The following is a 27,704-nucleotide window of genomic DNA, read 5'->3' on the forward strand; positions in this document are numbered from 1 at the left end:
CTCCCCACCTGCAGGGGGAGTCGCTTCACAAGCGGTGAAGAGGGTATGCAGGTGCCTATCTTTCTCTCCCCCTCTCTGCCTTCCCCTCCTCTCTCCATTTCTCTCTGTCTTATCCAATAATAACTACAATAATAAAAAAGCAGCAAGGGCAAAAAAGGAAATAAGTAAATATTTTTTAAAAAGTGATAACTTAAAAAAAATGCAATGGAATGTAAACTAGGGAAGAAGGAAGTTCACAAAAACCCCATTGGAGTTGGCTCCCACCCACTCTGGGATTCCAGCACCAAGAATGAGGATGCCTCGTGAGACCACACGGGGGCGTTGTCGCGCATTCCGGGCGAGACGTTCCAGATAATGCTCAGCAGAGGGCGCTGTGCCCGGAGCCGGAACTTGGACCGGAAACCGGGCTGGAGGAGGTCGGGTGAACTCGCCGCCGACGCCTCCCGCTTCCTGTCTCGCATCCGCGCTGAGTTGTCTTCACTTTCTAGCTGCTGTCTGCCGCCGTCGCCGCGATGCCGCTGGAGAACCTGGAGGAGGAGGGTCTGCCCAAGAACCCCGACCTGCGCATCGCGCAGCTGCGCTTCCTCCTCAGCCTGCCGGAGCACCGCGGCGACGCGGCCGTGCGCGACGAGCTGATGGCGGCCGTCCGCGAGAACAGTGAGGCCCGGCCGGGAGCCGAGTCAGCGGCCTGGGCGCTGCTCTGCGGAGCCGCCTGCGGGGCCCGTGCCCGAGGGCCGGGGGCGCTGGGGGCCCGGGGACAGCCTGCCGGGGTGGGGGAGGTATGGGCCCCTGTTGTGTTGGGGGTGCCCTGGGGAACCTGCAGGCCTGGGGGGTAGCATGGGGGTGCAGCACCTCTGGGCCGTTCTCTCAAAGCAGTTTTTATTTTTTTTTTTATTTTGGGGTGTGGACCCTCCCAGGTTGGCGCCTGGCTGTCACTGAGGCTGGTCGGGCTGAGGCTTGTGTGTGAGAAGCTCTCACCCCTGTGCCTTGCTGGAAAGTTTTTTTTTTTTTTTAACTTATTTTATTAATTAGAGAAACTGAGGGAGGGGGAGATAGAGAGGGAAAGAGGCAGAGAGACACCTGCAGACCTGCATCACCACTGGTGAAGCCTCCCTCCGCCCCACCTCCCCGCAGGTGGGGACCAGGGGCTTGAACCCGGGTCCTGGAGCGCTGTAGTGTGAGCACTTATCCTGGCCCCGCCGGTAGATTTATTATTTTTTTCCCCCCACTTAATTAAAAGAGGCTTAACAAGGGCTGCTTCCCGGGCCTGGTAGAGAGGTCTGAGGGTGTCCTGGTCACCCCGGAAAGCGACCTCCCTCCCCTCCGCCTGCCTGTGTTGGGGGGGGTGTATAGTTTTGTCTTGGGGCCTCTGAAGTCTCATCCCCCCCTTTTTTCTGGGGACTCTGCAGACATGGCTCCCTATTACGAAGCCCTGTGCAAATCCCTTGACTGGCAGATGGACTCGGACCTGCTCCATAAAATGAAGAAGGCGAACGAAGAGGAGCTGAAGCGACTGGACGAGGAGCTGGAAGATGCGGAGAAGAACCTGGGAGAGAGCGAGATCCGCGACGCCATGATGGCCAAGGCCGAGTACCTCTGCCGCATAGGCGACAAGGTCGGAGCGGTGCCCTGCCCCTGGGAACGGGGAAAACAAACCGGACTGGCGGCGCAGAGGACGTTCAGACACTTGGGGCGGGGGGAGTGTTTGTCTTACATTGTTCCTGTGAGTAGGTAGGCATCGCTGGTTTTGGGGATTTTTTTGTTTTTGTTTTCCCAGGGTTATTGCTTGGGCTCTGTGCCGCCACTACAAATCCAGTGCTCCGTTTTTTATTTTTAGTGGATAGAATAGAGAGAAATTGACAGGGGATGGGAAGAGGAGAGAGACAGACACCTGTAGACCTGCTTCACCACTTGTGAAGTGGACGCCTGCAGGTGGGGAGCCGCGTCTAGGAAGAAGGATCCTTGAGCAGGTCCTTGTGCTTCATACCAGGTGCACCCAGTCCCCGGCTGATTTTTTTTTTTTTTAATATTTGATTCATACAGAGAAAACAACATGACATCTCTTTAGAATTATTGCCCAGTTTCAACCATTACCAACTCGTGCCTTTCCTGTTCTAATTCTACTTGTGTTGGTTCCCTGCTCCTTGTTGAGTAAAATCCCACAGCTGGTAGCTTTCAAAACAGCCCCCAACAGCTTTCACCTGTTGCTATTCTCTTGCCAGGATGGTGCTCTGACAGCCTTTCGGAAGACATATGATAAAACTGTGGCCCTGGGTCACCGACTAGATATTGTGTTCTATCTCCTAAGAATTGGCTTATTTTATATGGACAATGATCTCATCACACGAAACACAGAAAAGGCTAAAAGGTACTTTTTAGTAGTGGTGTATGTTTCTTCCAGATTATCTGTAAATAAGTGATACAAGAAATCTGTTTTCTTTTGCTTACAACTAATGAATCTGGTGCTGTTTGATGTACTTAGTTCCTTTAGGTTCAGGTTAAATTTTTTCTCCTTGAAGATAACAAAAGCAATGAAATAGGACATTGTTTCCACATTTTGACCTTTCTTTTTTCCCTCCCTTTTTAGCTTAATAGAGGAAGGAGGAGACTGGGATAGGAGAAACCGCTTAAAAGTGTATCAAGGCCTTTACTGTGTAGCTATTCGTGATTTCAAACAAGCAGCGGAACTCTTTCTTGATACAGTTTCAACATTTACTTCCTATGAACTCATGGATTATAAAACCTTTGTGACTTACACTGTCTATGTTAGCATGATTGCCTTAGAAAGACCAGATCTCAGAGAAAAGGTAATGTCTGAATCTGGTACATTTAAAGATTACTCTGGTTTTTGTTTGTTTGTTTGTTTTAAATACACACAAATCATTAAAGCATACCACTTTTTCAATTCTTAGGTTATTAAAGGAGCAGAAATTCTTGAAGTGTTGCACAGTCTTCCAGCAGTTCGACAGTATCTGTTTTCACTCTATGAATGCCGTTACTCAGTTTTCTTTCAGTCACTAGGTAAGATTAGACTTGTTCTTTGAAATTGTTTTCATCCTATTTGCTGATATTGAATGCAGATGGCCTGAGATGATAGTTCACACTCATGAAAATGATGTGTGCACATTAGCTATAGACCTTTCATGTCAGTCTGATTAATTTCTTGCCCGTTTTTACATAGAGGGAGATTAGCAGACTGACCACTTTCTATATGACCAGGAAATAAATAGATGACTTAAATTTTTTTCTTTTATTGGGGGATTGTTTTACATTCAACAGTAAATAACAATAGTTTGTACATGCATAATGCTTCTCAGTTTTCCACATAACAATACAACCCCCACTAGGTCCTCTGTCGTCCATGACATTTTTTTAAATTTTCCCTTTTGTTGCCTTGTTGTTATTGATGTCGTTGTTGTTGGATAGGACAGAGAGAAATGGAGAGAGAAAGAAACCTGCAGACCTGCTTCATTGCCTCTGAAGTGACTCCATTGCAGGTGGGGAGCCAGAGGCTCGAAGCAGGATCCTTAGACCAGTCCTTGCGCTTCACACCATATGCGCTTAATGCACTGAGCTCTACTGCCTGATTCCCCATCCATGACATTTTTAAGTTATTTTATTATTGCTATCATTATTTTAAAAATATTTAATGTGAAAGAGATACAGAGAAAGATACAGAGACTGGAGCGCTGCTTTGCTCTGGTTTATGGTGGTACAGGGGGATTGAACCTGGGGTCCCAGAGCCCTAAGCATGAGAGTCATTTGCCTAACAGTTATATTTTGGTCTCCAGTCTGCTATCATTTCTAAGGATTTACTTTGTATATACAAGGGAGATTTTCTCAAAAGCAGCAAGAGAGCCAGAGCTCTCCTCTGGTACATGCAGTGCTAGAGTTGAAACTGAGAGCCTTAGGCAGACAAGGCTGATTGTCTACTCGTTGAGCTTTTTCCCCAGCTGTGCTTTATTTTATATGAGAAAGAATCTCACATGAGGGAGAAACAGAAGCCAGAGCACTACTGTGGGCAGACACACCTCTGGGGATGAAATTGGGGCTCTCAGGCATGCAAGTCTTGTGCTCATTTCAGCTGAGGTATTTCTGAAATGCAAAAGTTTATTTCTAGGGGGGAAAAAGGATCAGGTGGTAGCACAACCAGTTCATTGCATGTTAGTTACCATGTGCAAAGACCTGGGCTTGAGCTCCCTGCTCTCCACCTGCAGGTGGAGAAGTTTTATGAGCAGTGAAGCAGGTCTGCAGGTGTCTCTCTCTCCCCGTTTTCCCCTCCACTCTGTTTCTCTCTGCCCCATCTAATAAAAAAGAGGAGGGGGGGAAGCCAGCAGTAGATTTGTAGTGTCGGAACTGAACCCCAGTAATAACCCTGCTGGCAATTAAAAAGGAAAATGTGACAGTAGCTATGTGACTTTTAGAGATGGAAAATATTTACTCTTGATACTTTGAGGAGAAAATTCTCTAGCTCTCTAGCTGAGGCTTAAGGGTTGGTGCGGGGGAGGATAAATTGTAAGTATGGTTATTATGAGTATAGACTTTTATGAGATGTGATGGAATCTTGAATTTTCTGATATTGAGCTCTGAATTCAACAATGGCTTATTCATTGTGCAGAGCTAACACCTTTAAATTGATTTGCAAGTCATTTTCAGGAGTTTGAGGCTGAGCAATGATCTGTTAGAGTATCTATGGTATTCCTCTGAAGCTAGTTTATCATGACCCCACCGATGTGAATTTGCTTTTCTTCTTGCCCCCACTTCTTCCTACTGATGGTCAAAAATCACTAGAATAATAAAAGAAAGCTTGCATCAGGCTAACCTAGGGGTTTGTCACAAATGATTTTCTTTTTTTTTAATTTTTATTTATAAAATGGAAATATTGATTAGACTATAGAATAAAAGGGGTACATTTTCACAGTGACCACGCCCAGAGCTCCATATTCAATCCCCTCCCTTGAAAGCTTTCTTATTCTTTATCCGTCTGGGAGTATGGACCAAGGATCATTATGGGGTGCAGAAGGTGGAAGGTCTGGCTTCTGTAATTGTTTCCTTGCTGAACATGGGAGTTGGCAGGTGGATCCATACTCCCAGCCTCTCTCTCTTTTCCCTAGTCAGGCAGGGATTTGGGGAGGTGAGGCTCCAGGAAACATTGGTGGGGTCATCTGCTCATGTTAGTTAGGTTGGCATCATGGTATCATCTGGAACCTGGTGGCTGAAAAAAAAGAGTTAAAATATAAAGCAGAACAAACTGGTGACTAATCATGAACTTAAAGGTTGGAATATTGCAGATGAAGATTTGGGGTCTCCTTTTTGGAAAAAGCTAGCATGTCTAATTTAGGTATATTCCAAGGTGACCATTACTTTACTAGTTTTTGCCTGTGCCTGACATCTAATATGCAGGTGGACCCAGGTTATTGTCTGGGGAGATGGTGTCATAGTTGGAAAAAGGACTAGAAAGCTGCATCAGGGAACAGAGTAGCTCCCAAATATGGGGAAAGTATCTAAATATTGTTAACTATAAACCCCATAGATTTGATCTGAGGCCCATACTCAGCACAGGAGCCTCTGCATTCCTGTAGGTCTGAGCTCATGTTCTGTGGTCTCTGCTAGGAACATTCCAGGCTGCAGTAATTTCAGGACCCATCTTCCTTGGGTAGTAGGTAGAATATGTTGTCCAACCTCCCTTTGGAGAATGGGAACATTCCCTACCATTGTTGATCCACACTGAGGGCAAGGTCCTATAGGGGCCCACAAAGGGGTCCATTATGTTGTTCCTGATGGAGATGACTAGTGACAGTAGTGAAGGGATCTGTTAGAAGCCTAGGCCCATCATGTTTGTGTGGGAATCCCAGAACTCCCTGATTAGGGCCCCAGGTGACTGGGTGGCCTGATAGTGACTAAAGAGTCATTATTTAAGTATTGTGGTCTCTTGCCCTTATTCAGCTTTTGTAGTCCTTACTTTACCTCACAAGGTTAGCTTTGGAGTGATTGAGGGATGTGTAATAGGAGGTAGGTGAGGAGGGTATCTAGGTCTAAGTAGAAACTGTTTCATTAGGTACTTTATGGTGGGTTTTTTTTTTTTTTTGGGTCTTTCTGCTTGCTTCATTTACTGACTCATTGCAAATTATTGTGCACTTTTGCTTTAATGTATATATTTTCCCCTAATTTTTTTTTTAACATTGGACTCTCTTTTTTAAATTTTTTTTTTATCTTTATTTATTGGATAGAGATAGCCAAAGATCGAGAGGTGTGGGGGAGGTAGAGAGGGAGAGAGACACCTGCAGATGTGCTTCACCACTTGTAAAGCTTCCCCCCTGCAGGTGGGGACCAGGGTTTTGAACCTGGGTCCTTGTGCACTGTAATGTGTGCGCCTAACCAGGTGCGCCACCACATGGCCCATTTTCCCCTAAGTTATGGATACCTGTACATGTGCCCTACCTCATGGGCTGTGGTCTGTATCTAGGTTTTGAGGTTTTGTTAAGACATGCACCACCTGGAATGGAATTAAGGAGTCCTGTGAGCTAGGAAACTTCTCACCAGAGTAATGAAGCTGAAGGGTCATTCCACACCTGAAGTCTCTGGACACAGTCTGAAGTGAAGCATGCTGAGGTGGTACTGGTTGCGTTGATTAGGTTGGGATCAGCAGGTGCAGTATCAGTTGGTATGAATTGAAAGAAGCATGAAGGAAAGTGAGCCCCACCCTAGAGGTTCCAGGACTGGGAGATGTATGGGCTTTATAGAGAAAGGGGAAGCTTCCTGCTGTCTAAGGGTTTAAGAAGACAATAGATAGTTATTCCTGTTAACCAAATCATTTGGCAATTAGGTTAACTTTGGAAACGCCATTGTTAGGATTTGCTGTATCATACAAGACCTCACCATAATTTGTCCTTTAATGCCATTTACATGTAGCTGTATTTTATAAAGTAACGCCAACAGTTGCTTCTGTTCTCCCTGGTCTAAGATTTTAGGAGATTTAATATTTCAAAGAACAAGTGATTAGAAATGTATTAACAATTTAAGCCCACTGTTAAAATTCAATCTGATTCCCAATTTGAAGTTTTAAGTGCTTAAAGAACTCAGTTCTATGCATCAAAAAGTTTGAGACATTCAATCCATTTTCCCCCTCAGATTAATTAGTTATTTGTGAGACTGTAAGTTAATAGGAGTGTATATTAACACCATTCCTGTCACCAAAGGTCTGTGTCCCCCGTCCTTCCCTCAGTGAAGATGAACATCTACCCTTACCCTCCACCCAGAGATTTTTAATTTGGTGCCATACTTCACAAATGAATTTTTTTCCCTGAGAACTTGACATTGATAAATTCTCTTCTGGTTAGAAATTTCAAGAAGTGAGACTTGAATTAAAGAAATTATAGAGAAAGTTCAAATAATGATTTTATTTTTGGAGTGGGTTTGGGGCAAATGTTTATCAAGTGTTTTCTCTGTAAAACTGAGGCTACTTTATCCAGATTCACATAGGACTCTTGAGTAACCTCCTTGTATGTCTCTCAGCTCACGCATGCAGATGCATTCAAGGTTAAGTTGCTGAGTTGCTTTCTTTTTCTTTCTTTCTTTTTTTTAATGTTAGATGATCTCCTGGTCATTAGTCAACTCAAATGGAGAAACCTTTGCTTTTTTCCTTCCACCTGCATCTTTGCTTTCCATTCCCAGAGCTGTTACTTTATGCCCCTTTTTCTTAAATTGAGGTATGTCATAGCATAAAATTTTATTTTAAATTGTATGATTACTTTAGTTTATTTGTAGTGTTATGCAATGCCACCACTAACATTCTGGAAATTCCAGAATATCTTCTTTCCTAAAGAAATCTGTACCCATTATAGTTAATTCTTACTCATTTCAAGGACATTGCTTTGAACAACTAAACTACATTTGTTTTATCCACTTGTGTGTTGCTAGACACATTTTAGCTATTATAAATATTATATTGGATATTTGTGTACAAGCTTGTGGGTATACATTTTCCTCTTGGGTATGTAAAACTTAGTAGTGGAATTGCTGTGTCCTGTGGTAATGCTGCCATTAATTTTATGATTTTTCCTTCTCTTTGATCTAGAATATTAGCATAGTGCTTGTAATGTTAGTGTTCTAAGGAGATCTAGTAAATTCTACATGCACTTAGGCAGAACTGATGCCAAGGATCAAACTTAGGAACCCATGTTTGTAAGCTCATCCACCTCCCATGCTGAAGGTCTCATTTTTTTGCTATGAAAAAATATCCCCACGTATTTAGAGCAAAGATGTATAGTATATATTTAGTTCTTGTATGGATTGCTCATTAGTACCCTATGCGTACTTTAGCGGTACTTTTTAAAAAATCTCTTTAGTGGGGGATTAATGACATATAGTAAAATACAATAGCTTGTCCATGCATAACATTTCCCAGTTTTCCACATAAAAATTCAACCTCCACTAGGTCCTCCTCTGCCATCATGACCCAGGACTTTTTTGCTGCATGGTTTATTTCTGTGACTCAGAAAGAAATAAGCATCCACCAGTGGCCACTAATTTTTCTTTTTTGATAGAGAAATTGGAGGGATAGACATACCTACTGCAGCATGTACACTTCAGCCTGGCTCCTCAATTTTAATTGACTTTTATGAGCTCTCTCTATATAAAGATTATTAATTCCTATCAGGTGATAAACATGTTCTCCAGTCTATGTATATGAAAGGAAGACTTGTGATTTGTCATTACAGCTATTGTGGAGCAGGAAATGAAAAAAGACTGGCTTTTTGCTCCTCATTATCGATACTATGTGAGAGAAATGAGAATTCACGCATATAGCCAGTTGCTGGAATCATACAGATCATTAACCCTTGGCTACATGGCAGAAGCCTTTGGTGTTGGTGTGGAATTCATTGATCAGTAAGTTTAACATTTTGTTCATTTTCAGTTTATGCTGCTTTTCAGCTATAGAAAAAATAGAAATGTTCTCTAGAGCATTAGAAAGTAGTCATGTTTATCATCTCTGTTCTCATGATGAACCTCTTATTAATAGATGAGGAACTGAATTAGAGTAGGTAAATAATTTTTATGGAGGCCACGTGTTGGCGTATATGTTACAATGTGTGAGGACCCACGTTTGAGCCCCTGGTCCTTTTTTTGTGGTCAATATTGCTAATATAGGAATGATTCTTAGGTAAAAAAATAAAATGGAACAGACATCTGTGGTTCAAGCATACTACTAGGCTATTCAATCATTCATGGATGGTGGCCTGGCCTGTTGTTGGGATGGACTTAGGAGAAGTAGGTATTCATGTGTGGTACCTAGATTACTGATTCTCAGACATGAGTTTTTTGACAGTAATGTTAAATAAAGGTACATTCCATCTAAAATGATCCCTCCATGATTTACATACTCATCTGTACTGTAAGTAGTTCAGTATTTTCAGACTCAAACAGTTTAGCATGTATGTAAATCTTTGTACACATATAAATAGAACTAGAAATTCATTCTTGGAGGGGAAAAAAGTGTTGTTGAATGTCTTGTATTTTTAGAGACAGATACCTGCAGTACTACTTGGGTATCGTCCCCTCAAATTATGCTTTTTAAGTCATTCAGTAACAAAAGTTGAAGAAATGGTTGTTGTAGCAAATGTTTAATATTTTGACTTAATCTTTTGAGATTGACACAAAGGCATCATGGCTTTTCACCACTAACTAATCCAATAAAATTTAGGATTAGGGAAAAGAAAAACCAATTTGGTATTTTCTTGGGCATGACTGGTTACAGATATTCAAGTAATTTTCACACCTGTATGGTGGTGAGACATAATGTTTCTAAGATTTCAATGTGTGCTAAGACTTGTCCTTTCTCCATTAGGGAACTCTCCAGATTTATTGCTGCTGGGAGACTCCACTGCAAAATTGACAAAGTGAATGAAATAGTGGAAACCAACAGGTACCGTAACACTGTTCAGGGGAGGTTCCCGTGGCTTTGGACTCTTTAATGGTGCATGCCCTGCAACCCCCACTTTCAAGTTAACAGTTGTGATCAATAGTAAATTATTTTTTTCTTGAATTTTCTTATAGACCAGATAGCAAGAACTGGCAGTACCAAGAAACTATCAAGAAAGGAGACCTGCTGTTAAACAGAGTTCAGAAACTTTCCAGAGTAATTAATATGTAAAATCATGTAAGCAAAGGATTTTCTTTAGAAACTATTAGAATTTTTAGCTCTATAAAAAAGTTACTGGTTCACTGTATTTGTTTCATTGTGCGATTTGAACAACTCTGCCTCAAACACGAATCTTTTCCCCCTCACATAGGATAAGTGTCATTGTAGAGGCCACCTGTTAGAATGATCCAAGGGAGATGGATTGAACCTGGTTCAAGCTCTTGATTCCCATCTGCCTCCTGGGTGCAAGGACCCAGGTTACCCCCTGTAAGGAGGGAAAAGGTCATTAACTACAAAGGAAGGCATCTGAGTCACTGTACTTTACTAATCTGATAAACCAGCAGTTTTATATCAAGTGTAGTAATACCTGTTTCTAAGGGTAAGACACCACCCAGTTATCTCCCACCCTAACAACACGTGGGAAAAATGGCCTCCAAGGAGCAGTGGACTCATAGTGCAGGCACAAAAAATTACTAGATGACAGAAATGTTATAAATTCCCAATGTGAGATGGGAACAGTCTCTACACACCATCTCAAATTATCCTTTTTTCATTACAAATCCTGGTTGACTATTAGCCTCAGTTTAGAGATGAAACTAAATTTGGAATTCAAAAGCTCTTTGAATTAGGCCATATGGTATGAGAGAAATAACCCATGAATGCTGCAGCAGTCCTTGGGACCGGGGGCTTGAACCTGGCTCCTTGCACCACCTGGCCCCAAATTACATTCTACACAATTACTCTGAAGTTGGCGCGGGGGGGGGGGGGTGAGTTAAATACTTCAGGGCTTAGTCTTGGACGTTGCTTTCTATATGATCCCTGGCGTCTGGCCAAAACAAAATTGATGGCACAAGTATCTGTAGCTTCACAATACCACCTATTAGTGTGGGACCTTAGCAAGACATGTATTTTTAAATTTATTAAAAGTTTCTCTTTAGAATGACAAGTACTAAAACATCTATTTCATATGGGTTTTGAGAGAATGCATTAAGAATGCTTGGTACAACATCTTGTATAGTAAGCACTCAAGTAGAGAAACATTTTAATAAACATAGCTAGGATAACAATTATAGCTAACATAATAGGAAATTTAACAAATCTAATGGCTACTTATTTTTCCTTGGTGAAAATAAGCCCATTCCAATGGGTTTATCTACAATCTAAAAGTGAAAGACAATACTCCATTCCATAGCTCAAAAGTTCCATTCAGACTGTAAATACAGCCAAGTGAGTTCTAAACATGAACTTCTCATCAGCAACTCAAATTCACTACATTTTTCCTGCCTGCTTCCACTTCACTTACAGTTCATCAAGCAAGAAATCTGTTACCTTTGACTTACTCTTCCCCTTAATGTCAGCCTAAGGTCTGTTGGTATCCTCAATAGCTCTTAGCTGGATTAATACAATAGCTTCTTTCTTTATACCTCAAGGTTCACACTTGCCCATTATGTCCTCCATAGCTTTAGGAGGACCCTATGTTGTAGGGATTTAAAAAAAAAAAGCTTTTTCTTTAGTCAACTGTCTAACCCAAACCTGTCCCTGATAGTCTGCTAGTACAGTGTTAGCTCGTGTGCTTAAGTTGCTGAAAATAGTGCCAAGAACTACAGCCTTTCAATGCAAAATACTAGTCCAGTTAACTCATCACAGAAATTTCTTTCTAGGAAAAAAGACAGGGCTGCACAGATAGCATAATGGTTATTCAAAAGACTCATGCCTGAGATTCTAAGATCCCAGGTTCAATTACCATTAGAAATAAAATTTATTTTTAAAAAAGTATAAAATGGGAGTTTATGGGGAAGATTTGGAAAGAGTGGAAATATTATTGAGTATAAGCAAAAGGAAAATAGAGATAACTCTCCTAACCCAGCTGTATTGTGTAACTACCAAAAGCAAAAGAGCAGTTACGTCTAAGTTATACTGTATATTCCTGAAGAGGAACTGCCCCATGGCACCTAGTATCCTTTGTTGACAATCTGGTGCCAGCTTTTCCAGTCCTATAAACTACTCCCTTCCAGCACACACCACCCAGAATCATCCTCTAGTTCTTCCTTCACAGTGCTTACCCAGTTTGTTTTCTCTGCTGAAAATGAGCTCACTCTGCCTTTGCCAGTGGACTCCCAGGTGTCAAGCCTCAAAGTGCCAGCCCCTCCTCTTCCTTGAGTTGGGATAGTCTCTTGCTATCTGCAAGGAAATGGAAGTGAACAAAGTTAAAGAGCTTATTGGACCTTTACCTGTGAAGTTTGAGGAGCATGCTCAAGATGAAAGTAATATTCTTAGGAATGGGTGAGGAAACATGCTTATGCAATACAACTTTCATGACAGTCTGAGTTTGTAGGCTTGATTTCCAGCACTACCATATAAGCCAGAGCTGAGCAGTGCTCTGATGGAAAAAACATATATATATATATAATATGGCTTGATCTAAGAAGAGGATGAAGTCCATGGGGCAGTGGGGGTTGGAATCAGTTTAATTCCATGAAAATATAAACACTTCCCTTTTTTATTTTAAAGCAACAACAAAAAAATCTTTGTAACTGGTTAATGGCTTAATTGCTAAAGGGAAGACTACCCACATTTTTATTGGTAAAACTTTCATGCTTTGGGCGCTGGGTGGTGGTGCTGCAGTGCAGTGGGTTAAGCGCATATGGTGTGAAGCACAAGGACCAGCCTAAGGATCCTGGTTTGAGCCCTCGGCTTACAGAGGAGTTACTTCACAGACTGTGAAGCAAGTCTGCAGGTGTCTATTTTTCTCTCCCCCCTCTCCATTTCTCCCTGTGCTGTCCAACAATGATAGACAAGGGTCACAAAAGGGGAAAAAATGGCCTTCAGGAGCAGTGGATTCATGGTGCAATAATAATAGTAATAAAGAAAAATTCATGCTTTGCTCTAAATACTACTAAAATGCACTTAAAGAGATCAGGCCAGTTCTGGATTTAAAATAACAACAAAAAACTTACCTCTGACCAAAATGGCAATGATCAAATTTGGATGTAAGTAATTCCATACAGAACGTTTCTTAATCTATAAACTTCCCTTTGTTTCCTTAATAAACCTGCAGGCAAGAATGTAGTCACATTCACTATTTACATAAGTTACAATTTCACAAGTTTTTGTGTTGTTTGTATAGAACGCAGCTATAAGACAACTCTCAAAGGTGTCTGATTAGATTGGAAAGGGTTTAGCATCACGAGGCAGAAACATGTAAGATATTTCATGCAGCCAGCATTATTTATTGAGAAGTCCTAATTTTATTGCCCGTATAGTAACATGTTTGTTCCACAAACTAACGTCTTATAAAGCAAAGCACAACTTTTTCTTATAAATAGTATAAATTATTTTATTTACAGAAACTTGTTACAAAACAAATAGACTATATATTTCTTCTCTTTTAAATATCCAAAGTAATTTTCTATCCCTTGACATTTGTTCATGTTCTATACAGCAGCCAACACAAAGTCCAGCTGAGATGCTCTTGATTATGTGTAGGAATTATCAAACTATTCACACATTTTAACACAGGAGATTGCTTTTATAACCAAGCTCAAAACAAACAAACAACCCCAGCTAAATGCTTTCAAGGCCCTACATTCACACTGACAGTATGTAGTGCTCATGTAAATGATATGAAAATGTAAAATGGTTTGCGAGAAATGTAAAAAATGATTACTTTCAGCTAAACAAGGAAGGATTTAACAATCATTTTTCAAAGTCCACAGCCCTCCCAACACCAGGACAGAATCTGAGATAAGAAATTCCTTGGCAACAGAACTCTTGAGGGAAGACAGCTGCCTTTATAATTTACATTTTTAAAATTATACATTTTTTTTCAACTTTCTCCGAGGTACGTTGCATTATTTTTTTGGAATACAAAATAGTTAGTCTACCTTAAACTCTGTATTTCATGAATGATTAACAAAACGGACACACTGTGTATGTTGCTGGCTGACAACAATTTGCAACCCCTGGTGTCATTACACAATCCATCACCAGTTGAATTACTGTGACACAAAAGGTCTTACTTTTAAAATACCTTAAAAATTACCAGCACTGGTGGTCTTCAAGTCCTCCTCTAAATTTTCAGGAAAAAAAAAAAAAAAGATAGAAAAGCAGTATGTAGGTGGAAAAAGAAAACTTCAAAAGTTCAACTGAACATTCAAGTCTTTTTAAAGAGAATCTGTCTAAGCTTAAAATTAGGTTCAGGCACTTTCAGTTGTTTTTTTTTCCCATTAGTTTTAAACCACATTACACACTTAACACATGTGCTCAGAGTATACACATGCGCACATGCACACACACACACACACACACAAATCACGAACAAAATAAAAGCAGTGTGTCACTTAGTTACATGTAGTCTATCGGGAAATCAGGCAACTAGGGAGAAGCAATGCCCATTTCATCTGTATGAATCCAATCCCGAGACATTAACAGGGACAAAAAGACTTTCACAGAACAGAGGCATCCCTTAATCTGTAAAGGAGGCAGGTTCTAGAACTATTGGCTTGGCAGTGAACCACTTCAAATTATAAAAAGGTATTTACTTTTATTAATTAATAAATAAATACTAGATGATCTCAATTGTACCAAAACAGGGTATCAGAAAAAAAGACCTGTGCAAAAATACATATTTAAATATGTACAATTCATTTTTAACAAAATATGTCTTCTGAAATAGGGATACTTCCATATTTATAATAGAACAAGAAATTCCAAAATAAAGATACAAAAGTAGGTTTTGTTAATTCTTTGTTCATCATTGCAGCACTTTTTTTTTTTTTTTTTTGTAGGTTAAGAAAACTGCAGGAGTTGCCATGAAATTCTATTGGAAAGAATATAAAATTTATCTTGGTTTTAAATTGATACCAAAGTCTATCTAGAAACAACCCAACCATTGCAAATTTGGTTTTTTTTGCAAGTTAATTTAATTCAAAAAAATACTCGTACTCCCATTTTCAATGGTCATAATTGTTCATAATAAAAAGTAGTTGTAGGAGAAAATAAAATATTTGAACAACAGTGTAAAATTTAATAGCACTGTTTAGAATAGGTCTGTTTGTGGCAGGCAGAATCCAAAATGGCTAATTTCCTATTCCCGATGCTCTGTTTACTATCGGGAAACAATGAAATTCAATTAAAACCTCAGCCTAAGAAATCAAATGATCAACACTCACTAATCTAATAAGTATCTACATTATTTTGAATCAACTTGCTATCCTGGATCCTATTCACATCTTTTGGAACAACATGATCTGTCAATAAATTCCATCACTAAAAGCAACTTTATTTATAATCATCAAGTCCCCTTGGCTCTGAAAATAAATCCTACCCATTCCCCATTGCACTTTTCACCAAGGAATCAACTGAGTAAATTCTGATCCCCTTTTATCTCCTCTCTCTCTTTCCACTGTGATGGAACAACCAGACTGATTTTTCCTAACTGTAACAAACTGGCCCATCCATGCTCTCTCCTTGCTAAGCTCTCCTATAGTTATCATTTAAAAAATTTTACTGATTGCATATAAGTGAAAAAGATACTATTTTCCCTTCCTTTAAAAAAAAAAGTCAATATTTTACACCAATTTATAGGTAAAGTATCTGCATAAAGTTTTTGCTTTCTTACATAATAAGAAAAGTTCTGTAGCAATTCACATTATTAGGCTGGTAACCAAGTATTTATTCATTCTACCTGTTGTTGACTTGGAGTTCCCTGAAACTGAAGTTTGTAACCCCAGAATTGTAATAGGGCAAAAAGGATGTACTGACTGGCTCTGTCCAGGCCCTTTCAGGGCAATAATTGGAGCCTTTGGGAAATTTACCCTGTGTTCACAACTTTGTGTGTTCTCAGCAAAAGTGCCTGGCTTGAGTTTTAGGAGCTATGGTGGAATCACATGTGAAAAAGCCCCAGTTTGTCTTCCAAATACAGTGATACTTTCTCAAGCACTGATGTTTGAACATCTTAAGTTCTTTCTTCTGGGGTGGGGTACAAGACAAATATCCTGGAGGTCTCCAAAACTCTCTCAGGAAGATGGCTGGCATTAATCCTTAGAGGGTGTTGGGGAAATACTAAAGTTAGCATCAGATCAACTCTGCAAGAGTACAAATACACCTCCTCAACTTCCCTCCCTGAGTGCCTGCTTCCCACACCCTCAGGGTACCCCAAATAAATATCTGTAGTGGCAGGAATGGGAGCGCAGACAATATGGGGAGTGCTCAAAGCAGAACTTTGGATAGTATCCAAAGAGAACAGAGGGTGATGCAAGAATGCCTTGGAAACACTTAAGACTACTAGTGACTTTGTGAACAGCGCTTCTGCTGCATCTTAATAATTCCATTTTACAAAGGGTTTTTTTTTTTAATTGAGACTGGGTAAATTAACCAACCCAATCTACCATACTGTTCAACATGAAAGGTTAAAGGCTTGGAAAATTCCAGATCTTTGGGGAGAAAAATTCTCCCATAGTGATTTTCTCCTAATCATTCCTCCTCCCTCTGCCAAAATTGGTATTCATTGATCAAAACTAGTTTTGAAAAAAGTCACAGAATTGCTTTTGTACCACTGAAAAGTCAGCATCTAAAATATCTACCTGCTCTTTGAGCATCAATGGCTTTAAACCAGTTTGTGAGCTTGAAACTTGTGACAGTGTCTCATTCGGCTACTTGCAAAAGGTTGGGCAAAAATGCAGGCTATTTTACCACAGTGCTTTGTGCTGACATGCTTTCCATTCTTGTAACATTGCTATAAAAACGTATGGACAGACTGCCTTTCCTAAGGCTTGCTCAGGGTGTGTGGCTCTGTCTCCCCTGGAAGGGTGAGGAAGGAGCCTAATGGCTAGAGGGTGACTTACAGGAGACAGTATCAAGAACTGGGGTAGGGGAGAAAAGTATACAGTAATGCTCCTGCCAAAACATTCTTTTGCCCAGCCAATCTACTGGAAGAGTGGCTCCATGATATACTGCAAGTTAAAAAAACAAAACAAAAACTTCTCACAGATTGGTAGCAAACAGTCCTGACCACTTTAACACTGATAAAAGCAATTCCGTGGCCGAACTTGATCCAGTGTCCTTTATGAGTACTCACAGCTACAGACATAGCTTCAGGGAAATCCTTGTTAAAACAACAGCCCGGCAGATTTCTACCCTTGAGGCCCACAGGAGGTTGGGAAAACAAACTCAAAGGCATCTTGGAGTCCAGAGTGCTGGGTGGAGGTGTAACTTGTCGCCAAAAGTGTCCAGATTATTCCTCCCCGGGCTATTTTCAGCTGTCAGGGACGTGCCTTTGGCTTTCAAAAAAGAGGGGGTGGGGAAACAATGAGAAGGTAAGTAAGTGACCGTACATGGCACTACTCTGATTCTAAACAAGAATATTCCAAAGGCCACACACCGCTGAAGTTTCCATTGACTGGGTAATGCCAGAAACGGTCTTTAGCTTTCACATCTACGCTGCCCTTGGGCACAATCATTTCAAAAATATGACCTCTAGAAAACTGTCCAGAAGAGCTCCAGTTTAATTCAGAAAAATAAAGGTTACAGGTTTGCCTTTTGGTGCTACTTACTTACTGTTTCCTTGAAAGGACTTCCAGGTTGTCAAATGAGAACTGATAAAAGTCAAGTGAGCTAATACACACAGGTGTGAAAACTCACACCCAAAGTAGTCCCTATGCCCAGGTGAGAGGACTCTGGCCACTACAGGTTTACAGTGAGCTATTTTAGCCCTGTCACAGAGGCTATAAATAGACTGTGTTATGGGAGGTATGCCCAGCCCCTTCTTGGTTCCTCAGCACATCCCACTGCATTTCCCTTGTTTTAGGAGACTTAAACCACGTCGGTTATCTCTGTTTTAAAGTCAGCTCCACCATCAACAATGAACTGAAGAGCAATGTGCTTTAAGGTATCCCCCCCTTTTTTTTCTCTTTATGAATCATGAATGTCTTTGAGATTCATATGAAAGTTTCAGGAGCCATTTTAGAGATAAATTAGTATAAAGATAAACAGCACGGGGTGGAGGGAAAATCTCACTAAGTCTGATCTCTCACCATCCTCCCCTCCCCCCCCATCCAGGGCTTGTACACACCCAGGTACCCCAAGCCTCACAGAAAATCTCTCAAATAAAAACTTAATCAGAAAGTAATCAATTTTAAGGACAGGGTCCAAATGTGGACTGTCTGTCCTAGTGGGGCACCACACCACGCCCCCACTGTTGGAAAGTAAGGTGGCAAACTGGCTGTTCAGGACCCAGACTTAGCCACCAGATGTGTGGGCTACAACCAGATTATAACAACAGTACACACCTTTTATGATGACCAAACCTCTTTGAAATTGAGATCAAGTTGCTGAGAACTTTGGCTATTACAGAGACTTTCCACAGACAACACCACTCCTCCACCTTCCACTTCTGCCCTCCTGCACCCCCCTCCTTCCCACCCCTGATTTGTGGGCACACAGTCTGCAGCCACAGGAAGACAGCATCTGCTCAGTGAGACAGATACAGGCATGGCAACATGACGAAATCAGAAAACTACACTCTAAGGAAATTTTTAAGGAATGGGCATACAATTTCTTACTGTGCTTGTACCCTATTTTTAATTGATTACAAAAAAAGTGAATTACTATATACCAAGAAGAAAAAGATCAGTTTTCATTTGCCCAGGAAACTCCTGCCCAAAGAACCCTACAAGTAGCCCATACATGTGTGAAACTCATAAAAGAACTTAAGCAGTTGTAACTCAATCTCATGAATTGTTTTCCTCCGGACCTTTAGTATTGGGTATTATTTATTCCACACATATACTGGAGGGGAATTTTTTTTCATGGAAGGAAAACTTCCAGTATTTTATGAAAGCAAAAAATAAAATCCTAAGCTAGTGTATAAGTTAAGTTCTTAAGAGGAGGGGGGGTGATTAAAAATATAAGAGCCTCACATTCCTAATCAAGGCTCTGGGCTGATGCTGTTGAAATCCCTGTGATAACAGCCTGACAGATGCAGTAACAGGAGGAGAAGTTAGTTGAAAGAGCAAAGGAAGCAAGAAATGACTACAGGAGAGAAAGTCAGGAGAAAATACAATCAAGTGGAAGGGTAGGGAAAGACACAAGAACAGAGAAAATGGCAGAAGTAACTGTGGATCCAGCACCCCTGTAGGCACTTCTCTACAGACGAACCCACAACCAGATTCATTTTGACCTAATAACAGAAGAGATCTTAGTTTTGTTATACCCAAACTTTATGCTGTTTTCCTTCTTCCCTGGAAAAACAAGGAGAGAAAAGAAAAAAAAAAATAAATAAAAGATTTCACTAGAAAATACGAAATTCTCTGATGGGAAAAATACCAAAAGTTATTTTTAAAATTTAGATAGTCTCTTCTCAAGACTTTACCCATCTCTCTTCAAAGGCTCATAGCAAATACACTACTCTCCAGGAGACACTCACTGCCTGCTTCCTCCTGGACAGGAAACATGGGTGCACACTGCCTGCCAAGATTCCACTCAGTGACTGGAGGAGGCTGACATGGGAGAGTTTCTTATCTGCTAACAGGAACCTTGGTGGTTTCCTTGCCCAGGACTGCCTTTACAGTGGTCACAAATTCTGGCTGAGAGGAGACAAGCTAGACATCTGTTTACAGACAAGCCCCATCTAACCCAATCACACAGGTCTTCAAGCTGGCAACAGCTCTTGAAGGGAGAGAGGAAATGGGCATCTCCACAGGGCTCACAGTCCATTTCCTACCTGATGAAGGAGGGAACTGTTCGTCAGTCCTTGTGCCCCTGGGCTGGTGCCTGTGTGTTTCACGTGGACATTGTTCATGGCTGGCAATTTGGCAACCTTGGTGGGTTTGCTGCTGCTGCTGTTGCTGTTGTTGACACTGCTTGAGCCAGGTGAGCATTTCCTTTTCTTTCCTATGAGTTTGTCCAGAGGAGTGTGTGAGTGTGAAAAACTGCCATGGGAGTTGACAGGCAGTTCACTGGACTGGTGAATGAATGGTCCAAGAGAAAGTGTGGAATCACCACTGTTCACCATCACACTCATCCTCTTGATGGATTCAGCAGGGCTCCCACTAGGGGGGCCCCTCCCTGACTGGTCATGCCGGACACTTACTGAGTTTGCTTTGTTTGCCACACAGTTGAGGCCAAGGCCATGGGAAGATGTTACCGTTGAGGGGTAAGGAGGCCCAGAGTTAGTTGCACAATTTTTCCTAAAAGACTCCATGGAATGCGAAGAAGAGGAAGAGGAGGTCGACGATGATGAGGAGGAGGAGGAGTGAACAAACAGTGGGGAACTGTTTTTACGCTTCTTTCCTGAGCCACCACTAGTACTGCTACTGGTGTTGTGACAGTTAGTGCTGGTACCGGAAGACTCCTTGGGCCTTACAGACTTGCTGGATTTCAACTTCTGAGGCTTCCTGGACATGGGGGAAGAGGGCACTGAGGAGAGGCCAGAGGGAGTGGATGGGGACGAGGATGAAGAGGACACTTGTCTGGACTGCATACTGCACACAGGATCCATTGCCCCACATGCAGCAGGCTGTGCATTTAGTGTGGTTCCATGAGCTGGTACCGATTTGCTATTTGGAGAGATGCAGGGGGATGAGAGAAGGACTGGGGATGTAGACACAGTGGCAGCTGCCAGATAACTGACCCCACACTGTGATGTCTGCGGCACGGAGTTTGTCCGGTGAGGAACACGTGTGGAAATGGGCGACGTGGTGGTGGGCACTGGTGGGATTTTCCTGCCAAGTGGAGAGGATAATGAGTGACATGCACCATTGCCACTAACTTTCAGAGAGACTCCCCCCTCCTTCCATTAGAGTGAGTACTCCTCTTTTTTTCCTGAGAGAAATAGACCTTCTATAGTACCGACACATTTCTGGTACCAGATCAAATGAAGAACCTCGCGGATACAAAACGTGCTCTATCATTGAACCAGCTCCAGAGTCAGATATATGAAATGCAAAGCCAATCTGACCCTTTGTCTTCTTCGAGTCCTTTAATGCCTTCCTGAGTTAGTGGTCTTAACCACTGCAAATATTCCAGCTTCGCCTCTCACCTCAGCACCAATCCAGGTCTCTAATGACAGTTTCTGAGATTCTTTAAGTTCTAAGAACATGCCACAGTGCAGCGTATATGCCACCTATAATATTCTTGCCACAACTTCTGCTCACCTCTTAGTTTCAGCTCTGCCTCACTTTCTCAGGAAATCTGTCCTGACTTGTGTAGGTTCCAACCAATTCCCATTGTCCCTGACTCCCAGAGTTGAAAAACAGGACAATTTAAATGTGTGATAACTGACCACTGTCTCACATCCTTGCAGAGGAAATAACCCGTGGCTTGAATGATGACTCTTTAGTCAGTATCAGGCCATTCCACCAGCTAGGGCCCTAATCAGGGAGTCCTGAGATTCCCAAACAGACTTGGTGGGCCTAGAACTTGAATAAATCCTCTCCATTGTTACTGGTCATTTCTATCAGGAACAACAAGGTCCCCCATAAGACCTTGCCCTCAACTTGGATCAACAATGGTAGAAAATGTACCATCCTCCGAAGGGAGGATGGACAGCATATTCTATGCTATACCTGAGGAAGATGGGTCGATACTGGGGCAGCATGGAATGTTCCTACTCATGACCAGAGGATGTGAGCTCAGATCTAGAGAGATGCAGAGGTCACACAGGCTCCTAAGCTAATTATGGGCCCCAGATCACATTAAATCGATGGGGTTTACAATCAATATTTACACCTCTTTCCCATATTAGGGAGCTACTCTCTTCCCTGATCCAGCTTTCTGGTCCTTCTTCCAGCCATGACATCATCTCCCCAGGAATAATTTGGATCCACCTGCATATCAGATTTCAGGCTCAGACAAAAACAAACAAACAACACCAGTATAGCTACAGGCCCTTTGAAATATAACTAAAATATGCCTAGCTATCTACAAAATGGAGGACCCCCTCAACACTTTATCTGTACTATTGCAGCCTTTAGGTCCATGATTGTTCAACAATTTGTTTGGCTTTGTATGTCAACTCTCTTTTCAGCCATCAGGTTCCAGATTCTAGCAGGATGTGACCAGACTTCCCTGGACAGACAACCCCACCAATGTGTCCTGGAGCTCCACTTCCCCAGAGCCCTTCCCCACTAGGGAAAGAGAGAGACAAGCTGGGAGTATGGATTGACCTGTCAACGCCCATGTTCAGTGGGGAAGCAATTACAGAAGCCAGACTTTCAGCCTTCTGCATCCCACAATGATCTTGGGCCCACACTCCCAGAGGGTTAAAGAATAGGAAAGCTATCAGAGGAGGGGATGGGATACGGAAGTCTGGTGGTGGGAACTGTGCGAAGTTTTACCCCTCTTACCCTATGGTTTTGCCAATGTTTCCTTTTTATAAATCAATAAAAAATAAAATAAAATAAAATAAAATAAAATAAATAATAACCCATGGCTTACTTATCACCATGATCCCAGAGTCCAATACAATGACTGCAACACTGAAAGCACAATGAGAAAATTCATGACTAGGTAAGGAAAAAGGGCACACAGCTAATGAGTAACAACTGTAAGTCTTAATTACCTGGCCTGAATGTAATGAAAAACAAAGCCCCTATATCTCAGGGAACCTCCAACCACAGTGTGTAATAATGCATTGTACTAGCAATGTGGGCAAACTATTAACCTAGTGACAAGGGACTGATTCAAAGTCAAACCAGGAAGGCCCCCTCTTTATTTCGACTCTGTTTTAAAATGTGACAGGACCAACATTTCAAAAAACTACTAGGGCAGAATGAACACTTCAGAGACAAAACAGAACACGGACTGACAAGGAGACTTAGTGCTCAGAATACTCTAACTTATAGATACAACCGGGTTGAACCAGTCATTCCCAGCTGGGGTCCACTCTTCAACTTTCCAGGGAGAGAAGTGATAATAGCACTCTTCCAAAGTACTTGCCAGGTGCTTTAAGATAGGAACTACAGTTACCAGCAAAAGGAACAATTTATTGCACATCTGTGCACTGACTTTAAATCCCCATTTAGGAGTCTAGGCCTGGTTCTAAATAAGTGCTTTCCAACACGTAACTGTACATGACAGTCACCTGTAGAGTTTGGGCCAAGCAGAGACAAAGGAGAGCAAAATCCTTGAGGATGAGAGTCAGATGCCAGTCATTTCCCTACTGGGGAGTCTGGGCTCTATCCCTGTGCTCCTCATAGAGGACATCCACTATCATTACCAACTAATTAGAAACAGTTCAGGTCAGTAGACAGCTTCTCCACCAATGCACACACTTCACTATAAATGTGAACCCAGGTTCGAGTCCCAGGCACCACATGAATCACCATGTACAATATGTGATGTGTTGTCTCTCCCTCTGCCTCCTCCTCTCTTGGGGAAAAAAAAAAAAAAAAGAAAATGTGGGAAACTGGGAAATGTTAGGCATGTACAAACTGTTATATTTACTGTCGACTGGAAAACATTACTCCCCCAATAAAGAAATTGTAAAAAAAGGAAAAGAAAAAAATGAGTTCCTGAGCCCAACGAATCTATATCAAAACAAGATTCCCCAGGCCAGTGCTGAGCACTAGCAGCTCTGAAAAGTCTTGATCTAAATGAGGCCACAGGTGTGCCAGCTCACGAGCTGTAGTAGCATTTTGTGGCCACCAGGTGGCTGATAACGCTCAGGCTGCTGGATCCAATCCTGGGAAAAGGAAAAAGTGACATTCAGAAGGGAGAAGTGGGTCTCTCTCTGGACAATATTGCTAGTTTCTCTTTAAAAAGTTCTTTTAAGTCACTCAACATTTTGTAAAGAGAAGAAACAAAGTATGAATATGAACTTACACTGCCCTCTGCACAGATAAATTCTTAAAGATATACAAACAACTAGTAAAAATGGTTCCAAATGTGGAGAATGGATAGGAATCAGGAATGTGAGGGACAGGGAGCTAAAATCATACTATCTCTTTATAAAATACTAAAGACAACAAGTAAAACCAAAAAGCTCTTTGATAACCATAGCAGTCCCCTCCTTAGGGGGTAAGGACTAGCGCCACCACACCAACAGTAGACAGGCAGTTCAAAGAAAAGGAAACCTCTCCATAAAATTCACTAAGAACCAAAACCTTCCGTACCCAAATGCTAGGCAGAAAACACACTTCAATATAATGGTGATAAATATTTCTAAATCGGGGGTTGGGCGGTGGCGCAGCGGGTTAAGCGCAGGTGGCGCAAAGCGCAGGGACCGGCATAGGGATCCCAGTTCGAGCCCTCGGCTCCCCACTTCCAGGGCAGTCGCTTCACGGGCGGTAAGGCAGGTCTGCAGGTGTCTATCTTTCTCTCCCCCCCTCTGTCTTCCCCTCCTCTCTCCATTTCTCTCTGTCCTATCCAACAACGAACAACATCAACAATGGCAATAATAATAACCACAACGAGGCTACAACAACAAGGGCAACAAAAAGGGTGAAAAAATGGCCTCCAGGAGCGGTGGATTCATGGTGCAGGCACTGAGCCCAGCAATAACCCTGGAGGGGGAAAAAAAATTCTAAATTCTTAGAGGTACACTAAACCCATATAAATGAACTCAAAGAACTCTCCAAAGTTCTATTGAGTCATCTGAGAAATGCAAAGCTGAAATTTCATCTATCTTGCACTGTCCTCATATGGACATTCACCTAGAATCTCCAGTATCCACTGCCCTTAGTATGCCTTTAGGTAGGATTAACATAATTTAATAAAGAAAAGGAGCTTCCTAGTAGGAAACAGGGTAAAATGTGAAGGAAAGCAAAACAACACTGTCATGATCTTTTTTATTATTGTTGTTGTTGTAGTTATTATTGTTGTTGTTATTGATGTCGTTGTTGTTGGATAGGACACAGAGAAATGGAGAAAAGAGGGGAAGACATAGAGGGGGAGAGAAAGACAGACACCTACAGACCTGCTTCACCACCTGTGAAGCGACTCCCCTGCATTTTTTAACTGAAAGAAAGAAAATGACCAGACACCATTTATGATGTCCTATTTGTTTTTCTTGTTTTACGTGAGACTGGGGATGAAGACCTGGGTCTCTTTCATGCAAAATATGCACTGTACTGCTGAGTCACCTCCCCAAACTTTGGTCTGGTTTTCTAAGTAGATAAATCTGTATTATTAGTGACAATGTAGATCTTTGGACTGTAAACTGTTGAGTCATCTGACAGGCTTCCTCTGACTCTACTAGGATATCAAAGCAGGGAGGTAAAGGGACTGTGGCGGAGTTCTTTCAAGCAAATGGTGCCTAACAGAGGATCTGGGATGGTCTAAAGGCATTCCCTTTAGTAATAAATCCAGTGGGTCACAACCAAATTCCGTTGCCCAAGATGCTCCTCTGAGAAATGTTCCTGGGTCAAAAGAGATGTACTGATTTGCAACTTTTCTTCATATAAAACCCTGTTTGGGAATCACTACATACACACTGACCGTTTTATAAGTCACAGCACACAGCTTCTCACTGTAAGGTCCTCAACAGCTCTCCACTGTACTCAGAGTCAATTCCACAGTCAACTGGCCTGTCACTGGCTGCTTGGATCTCGTCTGTACCATGACTGCTTTTCCTTGCCATTTTTCAGTCAAACCAAGTTTTTTTTTTTTTTTTTGCCATCCTCACACATTTGCTTCCTCTGTCCTCAACATCCCCATCACCATCACCATCTCAGTCCAGGGTAACTTCTTCAAGAGAATTTATTCCTAAATCTCCACTCAGGCCTAAATTTTACCATTTCAGTTTTTTCTGGTACCAAACTTGCCCTGGGTCCAAATCTGGCATAGAGTCAATCTCAGTAAATATTTACCGCTATTATTATTAACTCCCTTATAAAGCTATAATCTCGTTCTGTTTACTGCTTTTTCTTGTGTTTCTTCCTCTCCCATCCAAGTACTAAACAGGCCCAACCCTGCTTAGCTTCTGAGATCAGACGCGATTGGGCGTGTTCAGGGTGGTATGGCCGTAGATGTTTCTCCCTCTATTTGAAAGTGAGCACCATAAAAGTTTAAGTCTCTCTGACAATAACCCTACTAGTCAGAACAAGACATATTTGCTGAAAGAGTGAACAAATGAATGAATAATGAGGGTCTTCTCAGAGCTAGTCAGAAGCCTCATTTTCATCTATATAGACATTTCTCTATTAAATCAGTGTCTTAAGGGGAGAAAAAAAAAAAAAAAAACTCTTGAGTAAAGTCACTTCTCTACCTCCAGCCCAGAGGTAGCAGGGCAGGCACTTACTTCCACAGCTGCGCGTTCAGATGCTTCTCCACCATGAGGTTGAGGGCACAGCGAAGCCGGTTCCACCTGGAGTCAAACACGTAATAGCCTCTTCCAATCTGTCGACTCCCAAACGTGCAAAACTAAAGAGAGAGCAAGCGTGATTGAGTGTGCTTGCTGACTCTGACAAGACACATCTACTGAGGGCTCTCTCTCTGTCAGCTAAGGAGCTAACATGAAGAAACTTATTCTGAGTTTCAGAGGCTGTGAAGCATGAGAGTGACCAATGCCTAACCCATGAGATATCCCAGAGAGTCAGATGTCCCTGCTCTGAGTTGCTTTCATACCTTGACGTATATGCCAAGGTCTCCCCCACCCTCCTGCAGTGTGGGGAGTGTTGACTCAAGGGTGGATGTGGAACTTACAGATGCTGGCTGAGGATGATGACCTGAATAATGACAGTCCAGTTTTTCAACAGACTCTTCTTTGTCATCGCCTTCTCCCTCCTCACTGGATAACCGAGAAGCTGGCTCAGTGGCAGGCAGGGGAGGGTGTGGAGATTCATGGACTGAAGGAGGGTCAATGGGGGCACTCCCACCTTGCTGAGCAGGGCACCCTGGAGGCCTTGGTGAGTAGAAAGCGCAGTACTGATCAGATCACAGGTCTGGGAATCAGCCGCCTTAACTCAGATACAACAATGTATCCAAAACCACTTAGGGGAACTCAGGGGTCCACCACTAGCAGCTGAGATACAGATGCTCATCTGGTGGCCTGTGCCTGAAGGAATCTCTCTCCTGAACTGCACAAAGTCGAATGTAGCTGTTTGCTGGGTCTAAATAAAGGTGACCTGCCTAGTTTTCCTTTTATAGTTGGTAAGGTGGTTCAACTCCTTTCTGCTCTCCTCAAGGGAGAGTAAAATATACATGGAATTTAAGAGAATTCTTTCTTTGAATCTTCAAACTACCTGATTTGGTACAAATGCAATAACTGAAGTAATTGGTAAAGTGCTCAAAAATAACTGAACAAATGCAGGTGTTGATAACAGAGCTAGGCAGAGTCATCACACTATGTGGATAACCTAGTCTGATAATCTAGGACAGTAATGAATTTTTTCTACATGTACAAAGACCTAGCATTTCTGGAACTAAATTTACTTTGTTATATATGAAGACATTTCAATGTGCAGATGGTCTAAGAAGAGATTTGCTAAGAATCAAAACTGGGCTTGGTTAATAAGCCCAGCTTTCAACATGTAGCTCCAAAATCAGAGGGCTCATGTGCAGACATACACTCATGCACATGAGGGAGCCAACTTCCACCCCTTAAGTGACCATTTTAAAGATGTAA

At 41.9% G+C, this 27,704-nt stretch overlaps 2 protein-coding genes across 10 annotated transcripts in view; one reads left to right on the forward strand and one right to left on the reverse strand.

Annotated features, from left to right (window-relative positions):
• Window positions 1–419: 419 nt before the first annotated feature.
• PSMD6 (proteasome 26S subunit, non-ATPase 6) lies at window positions 420–10,229 on the forward strand. Its single transcript, XM_007520616.3, has 8 exons — window positions 420–657; window positions 1,410–1,615; window positions 2,223–2,368; window positions 2,588–2,807; window positions 2,913–3,021; window positions 8,721–8,889; window positions 9,848–9,925; window positions 10,057–10,229. The coding sequence occupies exons 1-8, from the start codon at window positions 513–515 to the stop codon at window positions 10,151–10,153; spliced, it is 1,170 nt and encodes a 389-aa protein (XP_007520678.1). The 5' UTR covers window positions 420–512; the 3' UTR covers window positions 10,154–10,229.
• Window positions 10,230–13,346: 3,117 nt separating this feature from the next.
• The window catches only part of ATXN7 (ataxin 7), a 178,071-nt gene continuing 163,713 nt past the window's right edge, over window positions 13,347–27,704 (reverse strand). For all 9 annotated transcript variants that reach the window (XM_060202974.1, XM_060202971.1, XM_060202972.1 and 6 more), the window contains 4 exons: window positions 26,783–26,981; window positions 26,379–26,500; window positions 19,863–20,862; window positions 13,347–17,421 (listed from right to left, as the gene is read on the reverse strand). In XM_060202974.1, coding sequence (XP_060058957.1) covers window positions 17,404–17,421; window positions 19,863–20,862; window positions 26,379–26,500; window positions 26,783–26,981 — 1,339 coding nt within the window. In that variant the 3' untranslated portion in view covers window positions 13,347–17,403. The remainder of the gene's footprint in view (window positions 17,422–19,862; window positions 20,863–26,378; window positions 26,501–26,782; window positions 26,982–27,704) is intronic.

The sequence above is a fragment of the Erinaceus europaeus genome, chromosome 12 (assembly GCF_950295315.1).
Source record: "Erinaceus europaeus chromosome 12, mEriEur2.1, whole genome shotgun sequence".
Classification (NCBI taxonomy): domain Eukaryota; kingdom Metazoa; phylum Chordata; class Mammalia; order Eulipotyphla; family Erinaceidae; genus Erinaceus; species Erinaceus europaeus.